The following is a 21,473-nucleotide window of genomic DNA, read 5'->3' on the forward strand; positions in this document are numbered from 1 at the left end:
GAAACACAATAAGAGATGATAGAAATAGACAATCTGAAGTTTTCCACGTGCTCAATATTTGGTACACAAACAAGAGAAATGCTGCGAGTGATAGAAAAAGCCCAAAATCCCACAGCAAAAGAGATGCTCTTGTAGTGTCTTACTGGCAAGCAGCACAGAGGTGAGTGATGGTGACCTTCAAAAGCTGTGTGGAAGCAATGATGCAGCTTCCCAGCTAGGGCAATACCCCGAAAAGCAATTGTGTGAGCTGGGGAGAGGCAAGTTGGGAAGTGACGATTCCCTGTGCTCTCCCTGGGAGCTGGCACAGGGGCAGGAGAACGAGTTAGTGTCCCACTGCAAACACACGTGCTCTCACCCCTTCCAGGAGTTTATCGTGCCACCAAATTACCCTCTTAATAGAAAGGAAATGCTAAAAGCCAGTGCAGCTATGTGCAAGCACCCCTGAAAGACGTGGCCTGATGGCATTTCTTTAAATCTGGCATTTAAAATCGCTCAGGCAGATGGAACAAAAGTATGTAATAAAATGTGACATTTTATTTTATCATCTCTATTTGTTAAGTGAATTCTTCTGATCATTCCCACTGTCAGTAGCACTGAATGCAAATCAGATTCTGACAATTTGCAGTTTATAAAAACCAACTCCAGGGGTCAGACAGAAAAAGAATAAGTAATAATTAATTACAGGATACACGTTCATCCACAGAATCTGACTATGGTGTGTGACAGCTTAGCCTAACAGAAAAAAATGACACGATTCCAAAAAGTCCAAGCTTCTGTAGTCAATCATTTACAGACTGCTTGTCTACTTCGCAATCTTCCTTGAATATATTTCTATGTATAAAGGTTTTATTAGAAACTCAGAAAGAAAAAATATATTTGTTTTCCTCACTGCCTTCCAAGGTAGTCTCACTTGTTTGCTTTGGTATGTAACAGAGCACCTTCTCTCCGTCCTCTTCAAAGCTCAGCTCCATCTGATACGCGCTGTCTCTCCTTCTCGGTGTTTCACTCCCTGCTGCTGCGGACACACTCCTGGAGTCTCTGCAGAGCACAGGTACAGCTGTCGGCTCTCACAGGCCACAGCAGATAGCCACACTGATTTCACTTCCAGTCTTTTATTCAAGAGGAGCTAACCCTGAGGGTCAGCACTCCCTGCTGAGCATTGCTAACAAAAGGAGGAGGTGGAAAATTGGCGTAAGCACAGAGCGAGCCCTGATGCTTTGAAAGATTGCCCCCCAACCCTCCTTTTCCAATTTGGTCAGGGACTTCAGCAGCAATTATATGACTTAATGTTAATTTAGTGCTAAATGGGGAATATTAAGCAGTAAATGATTGAACTTTTAATGAGCAATTAAATTAAAAGCAGCCTCCTCACTGCAAGAGAAATGTCATTGAGAACAAACTTTATAACTGACAGTATTTTGCAAACAGCTTTACCGCATTTTATAGGTGACACTTTTCTGGGGCCTAGCCCCGAGTTTGCGATGACTACTTGCTCCTACTACACACATGAGTAGTTTGCATCTCTAGGACATACCCAAAATACATGTGCAGAGGTAAATATTAATTGCAATGTAGTAGCAAGTAGAAGTCCCAACTTCAGAGCAGAAACTGCTGTGTTAGGTGCTTTATCAACAAAACTGAACCATTCCCCAGCCTGGAAAGCCGCCAATCTAAGGAATTGCAATATTTACATAGATGCTTACACAAATGCATGGAAAAAATAACCATGTTACTACTATAATTTGGTGTCATTATTTATTTATGGCACCAATTTTCTCACCGAAGAAGCCAAATTAGCTGAGAAAGTACTGCCACCTGTTAATAAGGCACAGAAATGAGCTGGAAGCTGAGGATACAAGGTATGGGTGTGTGCAAGGATCTTCCCTTGTGGATCTCATTAACAGAGGGATTTATAGTTTGCAACGCTTGCTTGGAAATGGCTGTTCCCCTGATGAGGGCAGACAGTGACTGCAAACCCAGCTGCTGGCAGGTGGGGAACTGGACACAGGACCTGCTGATCCCACCAGATTTTAGACTCCTGGAAGCCCAGCCCCTCACTCCTCAAAGTGTGGCATCCCTCATCCAAGCACAGTACCCATACCCTTGTTGCCATTAGTGGCTGAAAAATATGTGGGTGAATATAAGTGAAGCCCCTTGTTTGCATCCCTTCGCTCCAGAATCGATGCTGACCTCTTGCTGCTGCCAGCGTCCATGCTGAAAGGGAAAGTCCCCGCACCCTTGTTGCTCTTAGCATCAGCGTTATCTCTTTCAGGCTTCCTGAAGGCTGGCTGTGTAATGCATATGTACAACATTTCACTTTTAAGGGACTTGTCCCCTGGGGTAACCTGTGCTGTTTGATGGTGCCGAGGAGCAAAGGGAGTGTCTGGATGAAGACAGCACAGGCAGCCCATCGGCTCCTTGAACAAGCAGCGAGCTCCCTGTAGATAGCACTCTCACTGATGAATGAGTTTGTTTTGACTGCTGACTCTCATGTCCTTCCTTTCCAAATAGTCTAAAAATATGCACTTACATGATGGGCGTTATTTTTTCTATATTGGAACTTCTAAGCTAACATTGAGGAGTATTTTCAGGAAGCCAGTTACAAGTGGGGACGTTTTCAGCAGGTGCACCAAACACTGGATCAGAAGAGCTTCCATCAGGGCACAGCTGGATGGAAGTGTTAAATCATTGCCACTTGGGTTTTTGGTTGCACCTCTGAACAATACAGACCAAGAATTATTTGCAAAAATTGTTCAGCAACACATTCAAATAATGAATATTTCAAGTAAATCATTTTAGGCCAAACTTGAATAGGAAAAGAGGCAAAATAGTTTATAAATTATTCATGCAGCTTTAGCACTAATGTAATAAATATTACATGGTGTCGGAGGGAAATGAAGAATTTTAAAATGAAGAAAGAAATTAACTATGAAGGAGAAGCACCTGAAAATTGGAGAAGGTGAATACACAGATTTGAGATATGTGAATAATAATGAAGTGACTAATGGGAGAAAATAAAAAGGGTGACAACGTCGAATCACTTTGAGAGGCAAAATACTCTTCCTCTTTAGTTCTTTCTCTACAAAGAATATATAAACTTCTCAAATATCTTCAGCTCTGTTTAAAAACAAAACAAAGAAAACAGAAGACGAGCCTCTAGAGTTAGCCAGGTGGGAACATACCTAAATGTAGCTAAAGGGAATTACATGATCAGAAGTACTGATTTTCAAAAGAGCAGTAACATTTGGAGAAAAATAGCATTTTGAATATCAAATAATGTGTTGCTTTTATTTTGCAAAGTGACCACCAACTTAGTATTGAATTGGGACAATAGGATTGTATATTTTTAAAGGACGGAATCTATAAGGCTTCTGTTGTGCTTGGGGTAGGCACATTCAGCAGAATTAGCTGCTGTGCCATTAAGCACATCTGAGTGGTCAGTCAGCTCCGCTCTGACATACTGCATGAAGTAGCAGTGTCATTAATTCTTTGCTGTTTTCCTCAGGTGTAGTGTGTACAGGTTGTCACTAGTCTCTTCGTTTTAACATTTGAAAAATTAATACTTTTTTAATCTTATTTTTGTGTGTGAGAGGGAGTTAACCTTTTTTTTCCCCTTACAAACCCTTTCCTATTTATCTTCCTTTTCAACAGTAAATAGAAAATGGGAAAGAAGAGAGGAAACAGGTTAAAAAAGCCCAACATATTCCAAACAGATTTTGAAAAAACTAATTTTCTAAAAGTGGAAACGGACATATATTACACATTTTTTCCCCATTGACAGTGGACTTGGGCTTCTTTTAACCTCAGGAATAACATATTAAAATGAAATGTTTTACGTTTGCCATTTCCGTAAATGTCTCATTTACAAAATCTGTCATGGGCACACCAGTCTCCTCCTCATTGGACATTTACCAGCCTTGGCATATCAATCCATCTTTTGCACATCTGCTCAGAAAATGTAATTAGTTATACCCATATGCTGCAGAAGTACATGATAAAACTTAAGAAGCAGAAAAGGCCAAGAGACTTGACAGCGTTTCTCCTTCCTACTATGTATATTTTGTCGAAGACTTAGAAAAGTGAGAAGCTTTTCTTGCCCTCTGCCACAGGGTGGGGATGTCACTGTGTCCTAAGCAACTTCAAGAGATTAGGTAAAGGCAATTTATAGTTTATTGTAATACTTCTGGTTCTATTCATTAGAGAACAATCATTTATACCATAAAAAAATGTAATATTCCCCAAATAGACATACCTTCTTTCCCTGGTCATTAACATACTTATGAACTTGTCCTTGCAAAGTAATAATAAATAAGACAGACAGGGATCCTCATCTGAAGTCTTGTGATATGGGAGACCCAGATGAGAAGCTCTTGCTACACAAAATGACACGTCTAGCAAATACGGAAACTCTAAGCTTGTTGACCAGCTTTTTGACAGCCGTGCTCGATTTTGCTGGCAAGTGGCAAAGGAGAGAAGGACTACAGTCCAAAACCGAGTTATGCCTCAGCAACCAAAAGTTGGTTCAGTGGCATCTTCATGCCACTTTGGCTTGTGAGTAGAGCTGTTCCGTGTTAACTAATGATCAGCCTCTGCATTCAGTGGCCATTTCTCTGCAAAAGGGCCAAGCAGAGGGCTGGTCTCACTCCCTTGGACTTCACTTAGCCACAGGATCCTCTAACTTTGCTTTTTTCACTAGGCAGCATTAACTATCTTGCATTCATATTAGGCCTTTCTTTCTTATGACACCATAGTTTAAAGCTGGAATAGACCTGTCATAACTATAATTTATCCATTAATCCTGGCAAAGTTAACCCCAACGGATGAAATATGCTCCAGATACACAATAGATCCAGCTCCACGGCAAGGACTTTGCAGCTGTTTTCCAAATTCCAACATCAGTTTAGTTTTTTCGTGGATGGTACATTATCAGCCTCAGTTGGTGGCATGTTTAAAACCCAAGATTACAATTCAATTCACAAGGGATTTGAGTTTACAACAGGGCCTCACCATCACGGTGTGCAGCAGAAGCCACTGGCCACTTGTTAAATTACATGGTACAAAAAAAAAAATCTGAAAATACTGAATTCTGTCAACTCTGTTTTCTTGTTTTCTTACTGAAATCCAAAACAATGTGTCACTGTTCATTATCTGAACTAATTAATGGTGATTCAGCATTACAGAAACACCATTTTAAGTTCATCTCTGACACACCACATTTAGTTGTTGTGTATGTTGTTTAATGGCTGTACATTTTTCTTTAAAAAAAACCCAAAACCAACTTTCAAATTATTAGCATTCTTTTACTTCAGTAGGGGGTTCAAAATCAAAGCTGCTGTACCTTCATCCTCCTACTTTTCTTTTAGGGTTAATTTGGAAAAAAGAAAAGCTCTTCTAATTATAGAGATTTAGCTTTCTTTATAAACTGGCTATTTTAAGATCTGATTACAAGATCACAATATGAAACATCATTCAAAAACAGTGTGAATTGATTACATCCTTCTGAAGAACACGTAGCAGTAGAATATGCATTTGTAGCTGTTACAGTGCCCTATAATTAAGGCTTTATTACTTCCCCTCTAAACACATGTTGCTGCTGCTGGAGAACAGCTGAGATACTTAAGATGAGACCATGGAAAATGCCCCCTCCAAAAAAAAAAAAAATCACCCCCAACCTTTTAGAAACAAATGTCAGAAACATTGTGGTCACTACCAAATATAAAAGTAAAGTCAAGATACTGATTATATTTTCCTGCTCCTGTTTCTTTTAAATGAGCATATTTTCCCCAAATTCTATTAATAATTTGAATGTTGCTTAATTGGGAGATGTTGTATTAGAAGAGCTGAGCACAGTCTTTGGTCTTTTCATTCATTTCCATGGATTCTGGATCACAGCATAATGATGGGGTGGTCAGCAATCACATCGGGAATATTCACGTGTCCCAGAATAACGGAACAGACCAAAAAACAAGAGGCACCATAAAAATACATTTGCATGGTTAGAATTACTCAGGGTACTCAATTCTGCTCTGAACTGATCTCAGATTTTTGGAAAAACTAAAATTAATACTGAAACGTTCCTTGCACTGAGCTGCTCTCCACACTCGAGTGAGCTAAACGTCAGCTGCCAGCTTTGTGGGCACATGGCCGTGCCATGTGACGCTGCGCTCGACATTTTATGGAGTTACACACGTGTTCCTCCATCCTTCCTATCAAATAGCTGTATCACAAATAATGAATTAGAACAATCTAACAACTGGATCTGTGTTGTTGGAGAGGGACTCCCAAGGAACATCTTGACAGCTGTGCAGTTTATTTGTTCTGAATAAATACTTTTGATAAATGAGATGACATATTAAAAAGCAGATATGAAATAATATTGTTTTCCATAAAGGTCATCCATGAGACAAACATTTCTAAGGGCAGATGAACATATATAGCAGTAACGTTCATCAGCTTTGTCAAGTTGCAGACAATGACTTTCTGAGCAGTGCAGCCAGAATTCCCATAGCAACCCTTACAAACTTCAGATGCAACACACACCCGGTGTAGGTAGCAAGCCATATAAGGTAGGAACAGGAACATTTTGAGTTAAGGGTTAAAAATGAAGCTAAATATAGTTTAAGTCATGAAAGAAAATATCCTCCTAATTGTATCCAGGGTATTTTTTTTCCTTCCATACTATTTTTTGATCTTCTATATTCTAAACTCTATGTATAGACTGCAATCCAAGTGACAGATGACAGTTATCTTTGTACCACTCCCAGAATCTTTTTTGAGTAACAAGACACAGTAGAGTAGCTCCTTTTGCCCCTCGGCATCTCTCTGGGCACTGGGGCAGCGCTGCGGCTGAGAGAACCGGGGTTACCTTTCCCCAGCGCGTCCCTGCCTCCCAGCCCTCCATGCCCTGCTCTTTGCCAGCCCCTCTGTCAGGGGACTGTGTACCCTGTCCTAACGTGGCTGTAAAAGCCCTTATTAAACCTGGGTGAGGTGCTCAGTGGGTGAGCAGAAACCAGTGGAGCCTGTAGGATTTGGCTTTGCAGCTCTGATGGAAAGATTTTTTTTTACCTTGGTTAAAAAAAGGTGGCAAAGACTTGCTGGTTTGACCCAGTACTGCCTTTATTAAATATTCTGGATAGGGCTGATGCTGGTCTCTACTGAGAGTCTCTCCGCTTCAGGAAAAACACAGAAATGAAGAAAAGGCTAATACAAAAAAAAGAGTTCTAGGTTCAGTCTTCAGCAGAAGTGTATTTCTTAATTCGCTGTAGCCATATGTGACAAAATGAGGCACAACTGTATTTGTATGATATTTTTAAATTCTTTTAACAATTGATGTGCCATAGTGTACAATCATCATCACAGAAGATTATAAATTAGTTGCTTTTTCTGCTTTTGTGCTTGTCCTTTTATATTTCTCCATTGTTTTTCTTCCCCACAGTGAGATGGTAACAAAATACATGCAATCACAGGAATAAAGTAACATGCTGGAAGGCACCAATGAATATTGAACAACTTACTTTAATATGTTAAGCTGTCATAATTAATTTGCTTATAAAATATGTACTGTCCTGTCAGTGAATGAATATATAATCTCCAAAGAGCTATTCTCACTTAGCTATTTTCTCTCAAACCCAATTACAAATACTTCTCTAACCTTGCTTTAGCCTTACTTTTATGTCAGCAGAGTATCTGCCAGGCTTTTTTGTTTATTGCAAAAGGTATTGCTGGTGGACAAAAGTAGGAGAGGATGTACTGAATTCCTATAATAGTTTTTCCCTTCATAGAATTACTTTCAGTTTTCACTTTATAGACTCATAGAATACTTTTTAGGTTGAAAGGGACCCTCATAAACTTACCTCTTTTGCTTTTATTAGGTAGAAACTTTGGACTCTTGTACCTTGTATACTGAGGTATGAAGCAGTAAAAGTAGATGAAAAAGCATTAGTGGTTCTGAAACTTCCATGAGCTGCTGCTCCTTTAGGTAGCCCCTGCCAGCCTTAAGGGCTCAGTACCAGCTTTGTGGGGCCCAAAGCAATTCTTACAGGCTCCTGGGCAGGAGGTGCAGATCTTCAGGGCGACTCTGGCTTTGTCTTGTAACCCAACAGCCAAATAATGCAGCATCGGCGTGAAAAAAACCAGTGCCCCACTTGGAAGTAAGGAGCTTTGTGACAGCTGTACATGTATGGAGCTTCTTGCTTGGCTCTCATTTTACATCCAATTTTTTTACCTCCTGGTGAAAGCTTAATTTATTATTTAAATGAACACAATTCCAGAGTACAAATAAAACCACAAACATCCGATTTTCTTTTCATTTGCAAAAGAGCCTGTTGAGATGCTTTACTTTTGTAAAAAAAAATAAATCACATTATAACATTGCAACCACTTATTTTTTGATTAAAGGAGTTAATTCAAAAAGGCAATTCAGTTGCTCTTCAAGCTGACAAAGTGTTATAACAATTACTTGAAGAACAGTGAATCTTCCCCACACTGTGTAACCAACCATACCTTGATTCCAAGGAATTTTCTTAGCTTGGCTTTGACAGTTAATGGCTTACTGGCGACTCTTGGTTAATTATTAATACAGACATAATAATGCTTTTTCCATTACTAACCTTCTAAGCAATACAGTTATAAAAGGAATTATTCCTGCTGAAAACTCAGTGTCATGTCACAGTCTAGATCAAAAATTTTAAACCTCAAAGTATGGCTTTTTGCCTGTAGGAAAACTAATACAATGTTTTTTGATCATTTTTCCGATTATATTTTAAACAAGGACATCCTTTTACATTTCTGCATTGCTTTAATTGTGTATCTTATGTAAACCAGGATGTACCTTCCCTTTTCAGGTCCCCAAAACCTCCCAAATCCACTGAGAGTTTGTGGCTGCCCCTTGCAGGTTCGGATGAACTGTTGCCTCTCTGTTCTCCCAGCAGGGCTGAGCCCCTGCCGGCGGTGGGGCTGCACCCGAACATCAGTGCAGCTTGGAAAAGCAGCACAGTACGTTTCTTGAAGGAGTTTGAGGTTCAGTTTGTTGGCCAACATTTCTTTTAATCACTCTAGATTCACTATCTGCCTTTGTGGGACTGAATAGATAAGGCTTTTCGCTCTCCAAGATGATGGCAGGGCTAGTGTCAAGGCAACAACAAGCCAATCAACAGTTCATGACTGGGTCACACAGCAAAAGCTTCAAAGCTGTGCACCTTGCTGTCCAGGTGCTTTCTGCTAAGGCTGTACAATTTGATCCTCTAGTCACTCGAGTCAGCCCCACCAGCTACCAGGCAGGAGCTCCTCCATTTGTCAGAAAAGGTTTATTTAGCCATTTTGTTTGAGTAAACTTAAACCATATCAGAGGAGCCTATTACATACACCGCTGCCCTTGTCCATTCTTCACTAAGCTGCAAGGGACTGTTTGTGCAATAGGGTGATAGGCAATATTGAAGTGCGAGTTGGGCATATGAAAGGAACCTCCTTCATATTCCTCCTAGCCTGCAGAGTCCTGCTGGAAGGTTGGTTTCATGATGAATTTATGCCAGCATTATCCTTATTTTAGTGACGCTATCAGTGAAATCCTGCCCATAGCAATTAGGCAAATGAATGAATTTCAATATATAAAGCCCAAATCTTTTTGAAAAGTCACTATTTTGGGTACAGGCTGACGGCAGCAGGGGCCAGCAGCTCTTTCTTTCTGCCCATATTTATTTCCTTTTTCTCTGGACATGCATCTTGCCAAAGATCACTCAAAGCTTGTCAAGCAACGGAGTCTGCACCAGGCAACCATTTAAAATTGTTCAGTGCTTAGAGCCACCGATGCCTTACCCATATAAGCCATCTCTGTTTTACCTTTATTACCAGCAGTTTGCACTGGTGGCAGCTCCCCTCTTAGGTAGCTGAGAAGCTTTTTGTTCTTTGTATGTGTTTTCAGTCTAACGAGAGAGAGAAAGGCATTGTTTACAGGCCCTAGGTATGAACCACTCACATGTAAAGAGGCAGCATGTTCTCAGCAACTGACCTTTTCTTCTGTCTTGGGATTGTTTCCTCTTTATGGTCAAGACACAGATGCCAATGACTAAACCTTGCAGCCCCGCACACTGCGCAATCCCAGCACTGTCTGAGGAAGCTGGTTGTGGTCAGCCAGGAGTCAGGGTTTGCACACTGAACTCTGGGCGAAAAAGGAGGCCTCTTTCCTTTCTGTTAAATATTTATTTCATTTGTGCTTTCCAAGTACCTGTACATAAATTCAGAATGCTGTAATGGGCATTTTGAAAGTATTTGACCATTAACTCGCGATTACCTGCCAGTGGTGCCATCTCTGATGCTGGGCAGAAAAGGCATCACTGCAAAAAATGGAGTTGTTGGGCCAGGAAAAAACACGCTCGGTCACGTTGTCGCTGGCTGCCCGAGGGTGCTGATAAGCTGTGCCAGTTCTGTGTTCCACAAGTGGTGATTATCTAGCTAGGAAACTGCAGGTGCAGTTTGAATTTTCTATTTTACAATAAAATACTAATGCTGGTTTTAAAGTGATCTCACATAAATTTGAGAGCAAAACCCACACAGAACTGGATGGGAAAGTTTCTACTGTTCAGAGCTGTTGTTTCATGCTGTCTGCAGACAGACACGCTAAACCATCACACCATTTTTACACTGGTTTCTTTTCTTGAAGATCACATTTGCCTTTTAAGTGTTTAATTAATTTTAATCTGCATAAGGACGTCGAGGCCTCCAGACAGAAGCTTTTAGCTATACGTGCCTGAAAGTTGAATTCCTAGTCAGACTTCTGGCACTTCAGAAGTCATTTACAGTGGCTGGGCTCTAGCAAGGTGTACAAAGCTATCTGAAAATAGCAGAAAGAAAATCCAGTAAGTATAGGCAGATTGATTTTGAGTAATCGAATAGTTTAAGCACTTTCTAAGCATTAGCCTAAGGAAGGTGAGACTCCATAAAAATAAAAATCTTTGGAAATAGGTCTAAATACACAATAGACTATAAAATTGTAAGTTTCGGAAATATTTGCATGACACAAAAAGGACAATGTTTGATTGTACTTAACAATAGACCTTGGTTTTGCATTATGATACTGCTACTAGAAAATCAGAAAAATGACAACATGGCCCTATATATCTGACTACTAAAGTCTTTCCCCCCGTAAGTTATAGTTAGTTATAGCTAAAGAGGAAAAGAAATTAAAAATAAATCATGAACATAATGAACCACAGCCTGTGTTTTTACTAAGGATGCAAAATCTCTGATGGTGCTTTCCAAATGCCTCAGAGAGCAGCTTTCTGCTCCCGCAGAACATACAGGTAAAATCAATGCAATGCACATCGGCATTGCCCATCTCAGCTACCCAGACACTACCTTTCCTTACAGGAGCCTAAATTAGAGTCATGGTATTTAATTTTTGGTTACCCTTAAACATTCGTATCCTTCCAGGTAAGCCTGTTCAAGCTCAATTTCTTGAATTTTCGCTTATCTAGTATACAGAGTGTTACTGCAGCCTGTTTTTTTGGAATCCTGTTTGTAGGACTGTACGCTGCTCAGAGATTAGGAGCTAGAAACAGCAGACAAAATTCAGTATTAATAAATGCAAATTAATGCTCACTGGGGAAAAGCCACTTCTAGATATACACACTGATGGAAATTAAATTATTTAGTAACCTTCAGAATAGCTCTTAATGTTAGCGGACAGTTCTATAGAATGGCAGCTCAGCATTCAGTGGTACTTTAAAAAATAAATTTGGAATTAGTGGGAAAGAATGATGAAAAGAATCAAAGCATAATTATTGCAAAATGTACATTTCTGGTGTGCCTGCATTTTGAACACCAGTTGCAGCAGAACTAGAAAATATACAACGATGAGCACAGATGTGAAATGCCTTTTGTACAAGATGATATTAAGCTACAGCTTTTCCTCTGGGAAAAGAGGCAGCGCTTGGAAGACACACTAGAGGTTTGTAAATTCTTGAGTGGCACAGGGAAGACAAATAGGAAACAATTTTTCATCTCTTCTCACAATTTAAGAGGCAGAGGGCATTACCTGAAATTATTGGGTAGCTGGTTTAGGAAATCACAAAATAAATTGATTTGTGCTGCAAATTAAATTGTGGAATCCATTGATATTCAGCATGGTAAATCCTAAAAGTTTAAGATAGAAAAAAAAGAAAATAAAGCAGAGGAAAAGGCATTAAGGGCTATTAAGCACATTGACAGAATCTCTGATGTAAAAAAAGAATCAGCAGGAAGGATACAGTGGGAAAAGAGCAGAGTCCAGGCACGTTGTTCTTCCATGCCTCCTGCGGGCATCCGCTGCCAGCACTGCTGGACACGAGACTGTGCGGCACCCTCGGCACCACCCCACCTTCCTCCTCACACGGACCCGCTCGCCTCTCATCTGCGAGTTGCCCACGCTGGGAGCGATGCATGCTTCGTGCAGTGTTTAAGAAGCATCCTAACTGCTATTTTATAGCTAAAAAAAAAAAAAAAAAAAAAAAAAAAAGCTGAGCTTTCATTAATACTTCACAGGGGCAGCATGAGAGCGGTCATCTTTGCATTGCTGAAAAGGCCGTGCTGGTATTCCAGGCCTCTCTTGCAATCTAAATTTCTTAAGATCAAAGACACAAAATGACTCATCCAGCTTGGAGAGGTCCACAGCCACCCAAGCGCAGTCGTGTGCTCAGGAGCCGACCCCCCGCAGCCATTAGGTGACTGACAAGGGCGAGCTCACAAAATGCCACCACAGAAGGTGAAGGTGACGGCTGAAGCCCTGCTGTTCTGCAAGGCCAGCTCTCCCCGATTCCTGCACCTCATTCTTTCCACATTCATACATAGGCTTGCTCAGACCGTAACTACCAGGGGGAACAACTGCAGGAAAGTGCAGAATGACAGACCTTTTGGGTGGAATAATTCAATGACTGGAACACTTTAATGCATATTGCATGAGTGAATCAGCTAATCATTTTAATGCAAAACTCTCTTTCTTATCCCTTTCTCTTCCACGCTGGCTGTCCAAAAAGGGAGGAAATTAAGGATTATGGGAAGGTCAGCCATGGGAGTAAAAGTTTGATCCTGCAAACTCCAAATGGAAGCTCTTGTGTTGGCAGGATCAGTGCAGCAACTAACATTGTATCATTGTAGAAAGCCTGTTTCATGAACTGCCACTTTTTCTTTATCCTTTAAAAAATGTCAAATCGAAGATGTTTAATAGAACTGTAAATATTGCAAACTGAATTAACAGTACTTTAAAGCAGTATTAATCTCATAGAACATTTTCAGCATCTTTCTGTACCATGTTGCCATCGGGTGACTAGCACAATCTTTTAAAATAATACTAAAGAGCTCCTTGAAGACTACAGTAGGTAATTTTACAAGCACAGGAAATTACTCAAAAAAGAGAATATAACAAGCACGCTAAAATACCAAAATACTTCTTAAAGACTAGGACACAGAATGAAGACAAGCTTTCCTTATTAAACTTTTTATTAAAATGGAGCTATTTTTACATATTTAAAATACTTTATATCCAAATTATGCAATATTTATGAAAACAATTGTATGCAAACACTTGGCATAAAAATATGTAAAATCACAGCTAAGCAATATAAAGCAATATATAGCATGTTCCAAAATGGATTTCAGGACTAGAATACCTGAGTTTTCAGTAAGCTGGTTTCCTGCATTTCACTGATTTTTAACAGTTAAATTTAATAATGTATCTGATCTTGTGTAAAGCACTTCTTTGGCTGGGAGAAAATGCATGGAAAAGGCAGAGATCGAGCAGAGATATTACTCAAGGCCTGTCTTCAGAATCTTCTTCCACATGAAGATCCACTCTTTGAGATGCTAGGAAGGACTCCCATGTTGCAAGGCACTTAAAAAAAAAAACAGATACACATATAAGTATAGCAGAAAGATTTCTGTAAAACTGATACCCAAGGAGAAAAAGAAGAAAAAAAAAAAAGCAGAATACGTATGCATTGTCACAAGCTGCTTTTGTGGGACTATGGTAAGAGCAAAATGTGGTTTCCTAGGCAGCTCAGTGATATGCAGAATGTTAGCCAACATGCTGAGTGAGCTGTAAAGGTCACTTTTACATTATGACAAGCACACACTGTGAGCATCGTAATTGTATGTGTTAGCGTGGAAGATGCTAACATTAATTATGCTCTTCTTTAATCTCTCCCTTTAGTTACAGGCAAAGATTTCTTCCAAATAGAAAGCTCACTGTCAGGCACAGTTCCCTTGTAATCTCTGTGGATTCCTACTGTATACCCAATTTTCCTTCCAAGTTAAATTTAAACAGTTTTTTTTAAACACACAGAGAATTCATTTTTCACTAGTAATGGGAAAAAAATGGGACCAGAAAGGCAGGGAGGGGGGGTGGGGTGGGGAAACTGTCATCCTTACAACAAGTGGCATTTGTCTCCTCACAGAAAAATGTATTTATAATTGTACAAACTAATGTTTTTATTTGAAGCACCAAGACTGTAGGCAGTAAAATGACAAAAAAAAAATAATCCCCAAATGACTTCGATTTAATTTGGCTTAAATGAGTGTTGACAGCTTGGCAAACCATTATAAAGCATAGATTAGTGTTGAGAGTCATGGCAAGGCTATCACCAGGTAACCTGTGGTGTGCTGATGCATGCTACCCAAAGTACCAGGTTTCTGCTCTTTCAAGTCTGTCATTAGAACAGGGCAGGCAAACTCATGCAATAATTTTATTGTTTTGATGCTATTGAAAAAATAGAAAATAGAAATAGAAATGTTCTAATAAAATTTTAACTTATACACTCATACCTATTGCTCTTGACAATGCAGCTTATTTACCACTTACTGTACGCATTTTTTTTTCATGAAGAATCTGAAATATTCACAATAAATAAGTCTTCTGAAATTTCTCAGGAAATATCTTCTTTTATATTAAAACCTGGACAGCATGCTCCATTTATCTGAACTTTGAATTAAAACAATACCCTGAAAACGGCATCATTTCCTAAGTGAAAACTTTTGCCATAAGCTATTCAAGCCACAGGAATTTGCTCAGCCCAGCTACAATGAAGTATCTAGCATCCATCTGTCATTGCTTAGGAGACATGGAAAATACGCTGGCATTCATGCTGCTTGAACTTACAGCCACCTAACTCTGTCTTATTAGACATTTCTAGTGAATGACTTCAAAACTCTGCCATTAAATATGTAGATTTAACCCTACTACATTAAAGAGCCTAGGTCCTGGTATTATTGCATGTCTATGTGCAAGCAGACGAGTGGGAGGATCTGATAGTCATGAATAATGTTAAAGTATAAGCTCAAGGAGCAAAATGAAGGAGACACAGGATGACCAGAGTTGTGGGAATCCATGATGACACAAGGACACAGAACCAGGGATACCCATAAAATTATGGGCGACAAAAGTAACAAGAAACAGCAAACAAAAGTCAGCAGTGATTATGTCTCTGAAGACATAAAAAAGTAGAAGACGTGGGTCTGCAAAATAATGTGAGACGTTAAAACAGCCGACTGACCTAAGAGATCACAAAGGAAAAAGGTATGCAGGAGCTTATTTCTGCATAGCTTTTTGGTCATTATCAGGCACGTTAGAGACTGTTCCTGTTCATATATTGTACCCTGGACTATGGAAACCACAAATCTACTCCCCAGCCTTTCTTTTCTGATCTTGCTGACAAAATCCCCAACTTGCTTCTGCTGCTTTTGCACATAACATTATGCTACTGTTCAGAGCACATCCAAGGTTTGAATTACTGTGAAAAGAGAGAAACAGGATAAGATTCACATGGAAATCTGCTTTCTCCATTGACTTTTTGGAGAAATGTTGTTTTGAAATGGTCAATATAAAATGGGGGAGAAACAGTGAAAACAGTGTTATCATGAACAGTGATCTATAAGTGTTCCAAACTTGGTCTTTTTGATCTTTTGTATAAAGCCTTTAAAGTTTGATTATTAGATTCTCCCCTACTTCATGTGACACTGTGGCAGCTGGATCTATCTGAGATGCTTGAGCTGGAGGGTGGCTTCTTGGTTTTAAAATGTCAGTGAGGCAGCTTCTAGCACTGTGTCTTCACTGCGGCGCTCAGACTCAGATTTCTGTTTGCGAGAGCCCAGCCTGGATTACCACCCTGGAAAGCTGCAAGGCACATCTGTTTTCCTAGGCTTTTGCTAGGTGTGGGACAAATGATCACTGTTGCTTGAAAAGTCTTTGGTTGGCAATGACTGACTTTTTTTTTTTTTTCTGAACCAGAGTTTAATTTATACCATGTAACTCCATGTTTTGTAATTCTGTAATTTCAGTAATGAGAATTAAAATACATATATCAGCACTGGGTGGAATGTAAAAATGGCTGTTATCTTTGCAACACTGAGCCAAACTGCACGTGTTAAAATGCAGTCACAGTATGTCACTTAACCAGATAGATACAATCTATTGAAGTCTCTCCAAAGATGCAAAGCATTTTTTTCAGTTACACAAGTTCTTCAGTTTTTAATTTATCCTCCTTTATATAACCAAAACACATTTTCCAAAATGTAAGAGCAATGGTGGCTCATTTCACTGTCAGACATCACAGTGCCGCTACAGCTGACAAGTTTTATAATTAACCATACCAAAACAAAACTAGGTCTCTGTGCCTTAGGCTCAAGCTTTTTATATTGTGAAGCATGAACTGCATAAACGACATTTCGTTAGTGATGTATACTTCAACAGTATTAGAGAATGATTTTACTTCGTTCTCCAGGGAGGTTGAAAACAGAGATCTAAACAGAGGATCAGCAGCTTTCACAAAGGAGACAGAAAAGGGCAAAAAAAGAAAACCCAAACCCAGGAAATTAAATGTGCATGCACAGGATTGAAATTCATAATCCAATTACTTGGAAAAGCCTGGCGGAAGACATAAAGCCTAAATACACAAAATGAAATAGCAAGAGCTTAAATAAGGCTACTTTACCTAAAATATTCTGATTACTACTGCAGGTCACACATCTATTCTGCAACATCATTTTTAGAAAAAACAGCAAAAAGGATGTCATATAGTACAATTGTATATCTAACTAAAAAGGAGATATAAAAATAGAATGTGTAGTAGGGATGATAACAGCAGCAGTGTGTCACATGGCCATGCGTGTTTCTGTTCCAGTTCCCTGTTTTCATGGTTGATACCTTAAAAATATCATTTATGATGGCATTTTCTGGAGTAGAATCTGAAAATGAAGTCTTGTGTGTGTCTGAGAGAGAGACAAAAAATACTTTCGTAGTTTCTGGGTGCAAGGAAACAAAACTGGAGTGCATAGAAATAGTGATTCCCACTGGAAAAAAAAATGTCTTCCTAGAAGTATTTAAAAGAAATTTTTATGTCTGAAGCAAATGAGGGTTCAAAGATGGATCCTGGCTTTGAAGCAACACGCACAGAGACAAACTCGCTGAGCCATGTGGGATCTTCTGAAAATCACATGAAGTTTGGAGCTAAATTCCCAGGCTAAGGTAGGATGTGCTCAACATCCATGAGCAGCTAAATTTTGCTGTGCAACCAAATGACTCGTTATATGCATCGCTACAGAGGCCTCTAGGGCCAACAACAAATCTCCTCTGTTTTCCTACAGCTAGTACTAGGTAGAGAGGTACATAAGGGCTTTGGAGTTAGAGGGAAGTTGCTGTAATGGGGAAGGGGAATTGTTTTGCCCTAACAGATCTTTCTGGATCAATTTGTGCCTGTACAACAATGTAGGTCACAGAAATAAACTAAATTATTCTTGAAATAGTTAAGAAAATCAGGAAATTATTTCTGTTTTTGGAAAAGAGTAAGCTGTGTCAATACCAACAAGAATCTCGCTATATCAAAGATAACTTTAGCTTTTTATCTGATTAAGCTGCAAAGATTTAACAGGATTAGTTTGACATGAGAAAAATAAAATTAGAAGCTACGCTTTAAAACAAAGGCTCATCCATGCGCAAGAAAAAACATGTTCTTTCAATGCTAAAACTAATTAAATATCATCCTACATTATGAAAAATCCCCAGTCTTCCTGCATTTACTAGGCTGCCTCATGAGCAGTGGAAAACCAAACTCTGATATATTTGATGGATTTATAATGTGTAACTAGTCTTTGGATTAGCTGCAAAATCTAGCTACTTATTCCGGTGGTTTTTCGAATATAACAGGTTAACCAAGTTCTTTGCTGAGAAAAATTAAAGTGCTTCTTTTTCTTTTATGCTGTTAATATCCTAGAGACTACTGTAAACACAAAAACAAAAAATCTGTAAATGTTTAATTGCTCTTTGAAGCCAGAGTTCAACATTGCCTGGTTTGGTTTTGCTAATTTGCACCAGGAACACTTCAGACACGCTAGCTAAATAATACTAACACCACCACCACCAATACCTTTGTATCTTGTTTTGGTTTTAGTAATGCTGCATCGTTAGGGCTCTGCAGAATATCTACACCTAACAATGAAAATACTCCTGGTGATAATCAGCTTTCCCAGCTGATGGGCAGGTTGTGATTTCAGCTGTTTGGCAGATACTTCTGGACTAAGGGCTGCTGTTTCAGACAACAGTGACACACCTCAGGCATGGGGAAAAAGAGTAAAATAAATAGTATGGTGTTAACACGTACTTCACTCAAGAACTTTTACCTGTAAGGCAAACAAATTGATGCTATTTGCTTCAGAAATAGGAGTAAAGTTCTGAATGTTTAAAAATTAAAACCTTTTCATATAGTTTCAGTAAATCCCCCCTATTTTAGCAATGCACTCATGGTCATTATTAATACAGTATGTTATTGGCTTTAAACCTTTGTGGAATACAAAGAGACTTAAGCATGTACTCAACTCTTTTCCAGAAGCAAAGTGAAGGAAGTAGAGAAGTCTGTGAACTCTTGAGACCAGCTACAGGAATGCCAAATGATTGCTCAGTCATGGTAACTCTTGGCTACTAAATGACATTATATGTAAATGTATCATAACATAGCTTGTACATTATCACAGGAAAGCCTTCATTCTCATAGGTCTGCATAGGAGCACCCTGTAAATTTGCAACACTGGGCTTTAATTAGTGTCTTCATTACCACAGCATTGAGAGACACAAAGAGATTGGTGATTCCACAGCTATAGAAACAAAGGAACACTTCTTATTCAATTATATTAAATGTCAGTAAACTGTAAGGCTACAGAAATACCTTTACTTGTTTTAAATTAGTAAATAGGGAGAAATATAATTATAGGTAACACTTTAAAATAGCACTTCATGTAACTTGAACATTAATTCAGATTAAGGGAGTCATACTCTTTTATTCTGCCTAAGTGATGCTTGACAAGTTGACAGCAGAAGCCCTAGGCAATGACAATTGAGGAAAACCCCAAATGTAAGGTCATACTCTTTCCCCATATTGTGACAAAGAGGAAATAACATTTAAGAAATTCTAGTGTACTTTGACCCACTGCTGTGTTGTGCTTGATCACACTGGCTTTAGTTCTATACAGTCTTGAAAAACTGGATTCCCTAGTGCGAAAGCCGCCAGAAGACATGAGATGTCTGTCTCTCGTTATTCCGTAGCTCTCAGAAATTTAAGGGATGCAGAGAATGGCGTCACTAGCAGGATCGAGCCCTGCTTAGGTTGTGCACCTGGGAAATCAAGTCAGCAAGACTGGGGAATAATGAGGAGCACCATGAGACACTGCTGTAGAGAAGGGAATGGGACACTGCTTGTGGAGAGGCAAGGATAGGAGTTCAACTGGTGGGGGAAAAAAAACTGGGGAAAGGAGGAGAAGCAGGTAGTGACTGAGTTAGAAAGTAGGAGATGATTCCTCATAGGAGGGGGACAGAAGAGCTGGGCAACTTCATTATATCCATGGCATCCATGGTGCCTGGGAGCATGCACAGAACATGCTTGGGGGAAAAATAAAGGCAAGAACTAAGATGAGGGATGCTACAGTAAGAAAATGCTTAGTAAGTATAAAATGGTGCATCAGAAGCATGAACGAGTAATTGAACTTCAGACATGTGAGAGAACATTAATGATGCAAGTAACAACTGAACAGGTGAAAACCACTGTAACAGGCACGGTGTTTGTGCATGAGTTTAATGACTGAGACTCAAACTGTTATCTTTAAGGTAGGATTTTGTTTTCTACTTAAAGCATAAAAATCGTGTTCTGATTCTCAGGTTTCTGAGATTCCCTTCCTGAAGTTTCACTCCCAAACAGTGAAAGTGGTGCCAGGGCTGGTGCTCCTGCTGTTTTCAGGAGTGCGTTACACACCTGTAGTTTGTAATATAAGGGCCTCTGACAGTAATCACTTCTCCAGTAATTAAACATCAACATTAACTACAGGTCTCAAATAAACATGCGTATTTTAGATCAAAACTCCCAATTTAATATGAATTTTATCAAATTGTCTTGAATGTCGGGATTAAGAGAATGATTTTCTGATAAAACAGAAAAAAATTGGTAAGCCCTCACTTTGCAAAGAAAAACATTCTATGCAGATTTCAATATTCAAGAAAAGCACCAACAAAGAATAATGTCTCAGTATAAACCAATTCCTCCAGTATTTCAGAGGCTATTTAATAAGAACCACTGGCAGTTGCAAAGATAGCTGAACTATTTTCTGCAGTTTGTGACTTAATGATAGTAATTTACTGTACAGTATGAGCTTTGGCGTTCTGAATTAAAATTCTAATTCAGCAAAAAGTATTTCTAGACAGGAAAGAGAACAAAAGAATTATTTTTGTGTTTTAATTTAACTAATCGCTCATTAAGAAAATAGTCCAATATATTTAGCATCATTTTAACATACGTATTGCTGATATAGAAGTCAGAGATCATCAATAACTGAAGAAAATGTGAGAGGATGCCAAGAGCTTTCTGCCTGATTTCAGAAAATATTTTGATCTTAATATCTAACAACAGATTGTCAATGTCCGTGCATCTCACAGACTGTATGTTAATTAATTAGACTCGATGATCAAGAGCTCTGTCTTTTCAGTTATGTTTTAACGAAATGATTTGTAAAATCAGGACACTGTCATTGGCTCACGGGCAATCCATAAAAAGTTCAAAATACAGAATTGGAAGTTACAGATGTCAACATATATCTGTGAAAATTACTAACTTATGAGTAATAGATGGCTTAGTGTATTCCCATTTTTTTCACAAAATAAGGATAAATTCTTTAAAAGAATTCAAGACATCCAGGATATTTTCAAAATGCGTTCTTCAGTCAACAACGTCTTCCCCATCAAGAAACTTCACAGATTGCTTAACATATTTTGTTATATATTTTCATGTTCTCTTCCTTAGTATGTAGTCCAGTAAAAGGCAGTTCTTACCACGAATATTAACTGTGGCATTTGTGTTGAAAATCAAAATCTAATTTCACCCACTTTTCTTTCTTTCTGAAGTACTGTTTCAATTATAAAAAGATTCAATTTATTAATTGCATACACTTGCAGCATTTGTATTTTTTTTGAA

General features: G+C 38.9%; 2 protein-coding genes across 5 annotated transcripts in view; one reads left to right on the forward strand and one right to left on the reverse strand.

Moving 5' to 3' along the window:
- The window catches only part of PLPPR5 (phospholipid phosphatase related 5), a 93,086-nt gene that overhangs the window by 68,547 nt on the left and 3,066 nt on the right, over positions 1 to 21,473 (forward strand). The window contains exon 6 of one of the 2 annotated variants that reach the window (XM_074598256.1): positions 18,846 to 18,923. The exons of the other annotated variant lie outside the window; for it this stretch is intronic. Within the exon in view, the coding sequence (XP_074454357.1) occupies positions 18,846 to 18,923 (78 nt within the window). The remainder of the gene's footprint in view (positions 1 to 18,845; positions 18,924 to 21,473) is intronic. 2 annotated transcript variants of the gene reach the window in all.
- SNX7 (sorting nexin 7) overlaps positions 9,710 to 21,473 on the reverse strand; it is a 34,464-nt gene continuing 22,700 nt past the window's right edge. The window contains exons 9-10 of one of the 3 annotated variants that reach the window (XR_012588785.1): positions 13,641 to 13,861; positions 9,710 to 12,460 (exon numbers count right to left, since the gene is read on the reverse strand). Coding sequence is in view for 2 of the 3 variants with exons in the window: in XM_074598255.1 (XP_074454356.1) it covers positions 13,781 to 13,861 (81 nt within the window). In the remaining variant the exon portion in view is untranslated. Of the gene's footprint in view, positions 12,461 to 13,452; positions 13,862 to 21,473 lie in introns of those variants that run through there. The other 2 variants (XM_074598255.1, XM_074598252.1) reach the window with 2 other exon arrangements.

Source organism: Larus michahellis, chromosome 8, assembly GCF_964199755.1.
Source record: "Larus michahellis chromosome 8, bLarMic1.1, whole genome shotgun sequence".
Lineage (NCBI taxonomy): Eukaryota > Metazoa > Chordata > Aves > Charadriiformes > Laridae > Larus > Larus michahellis.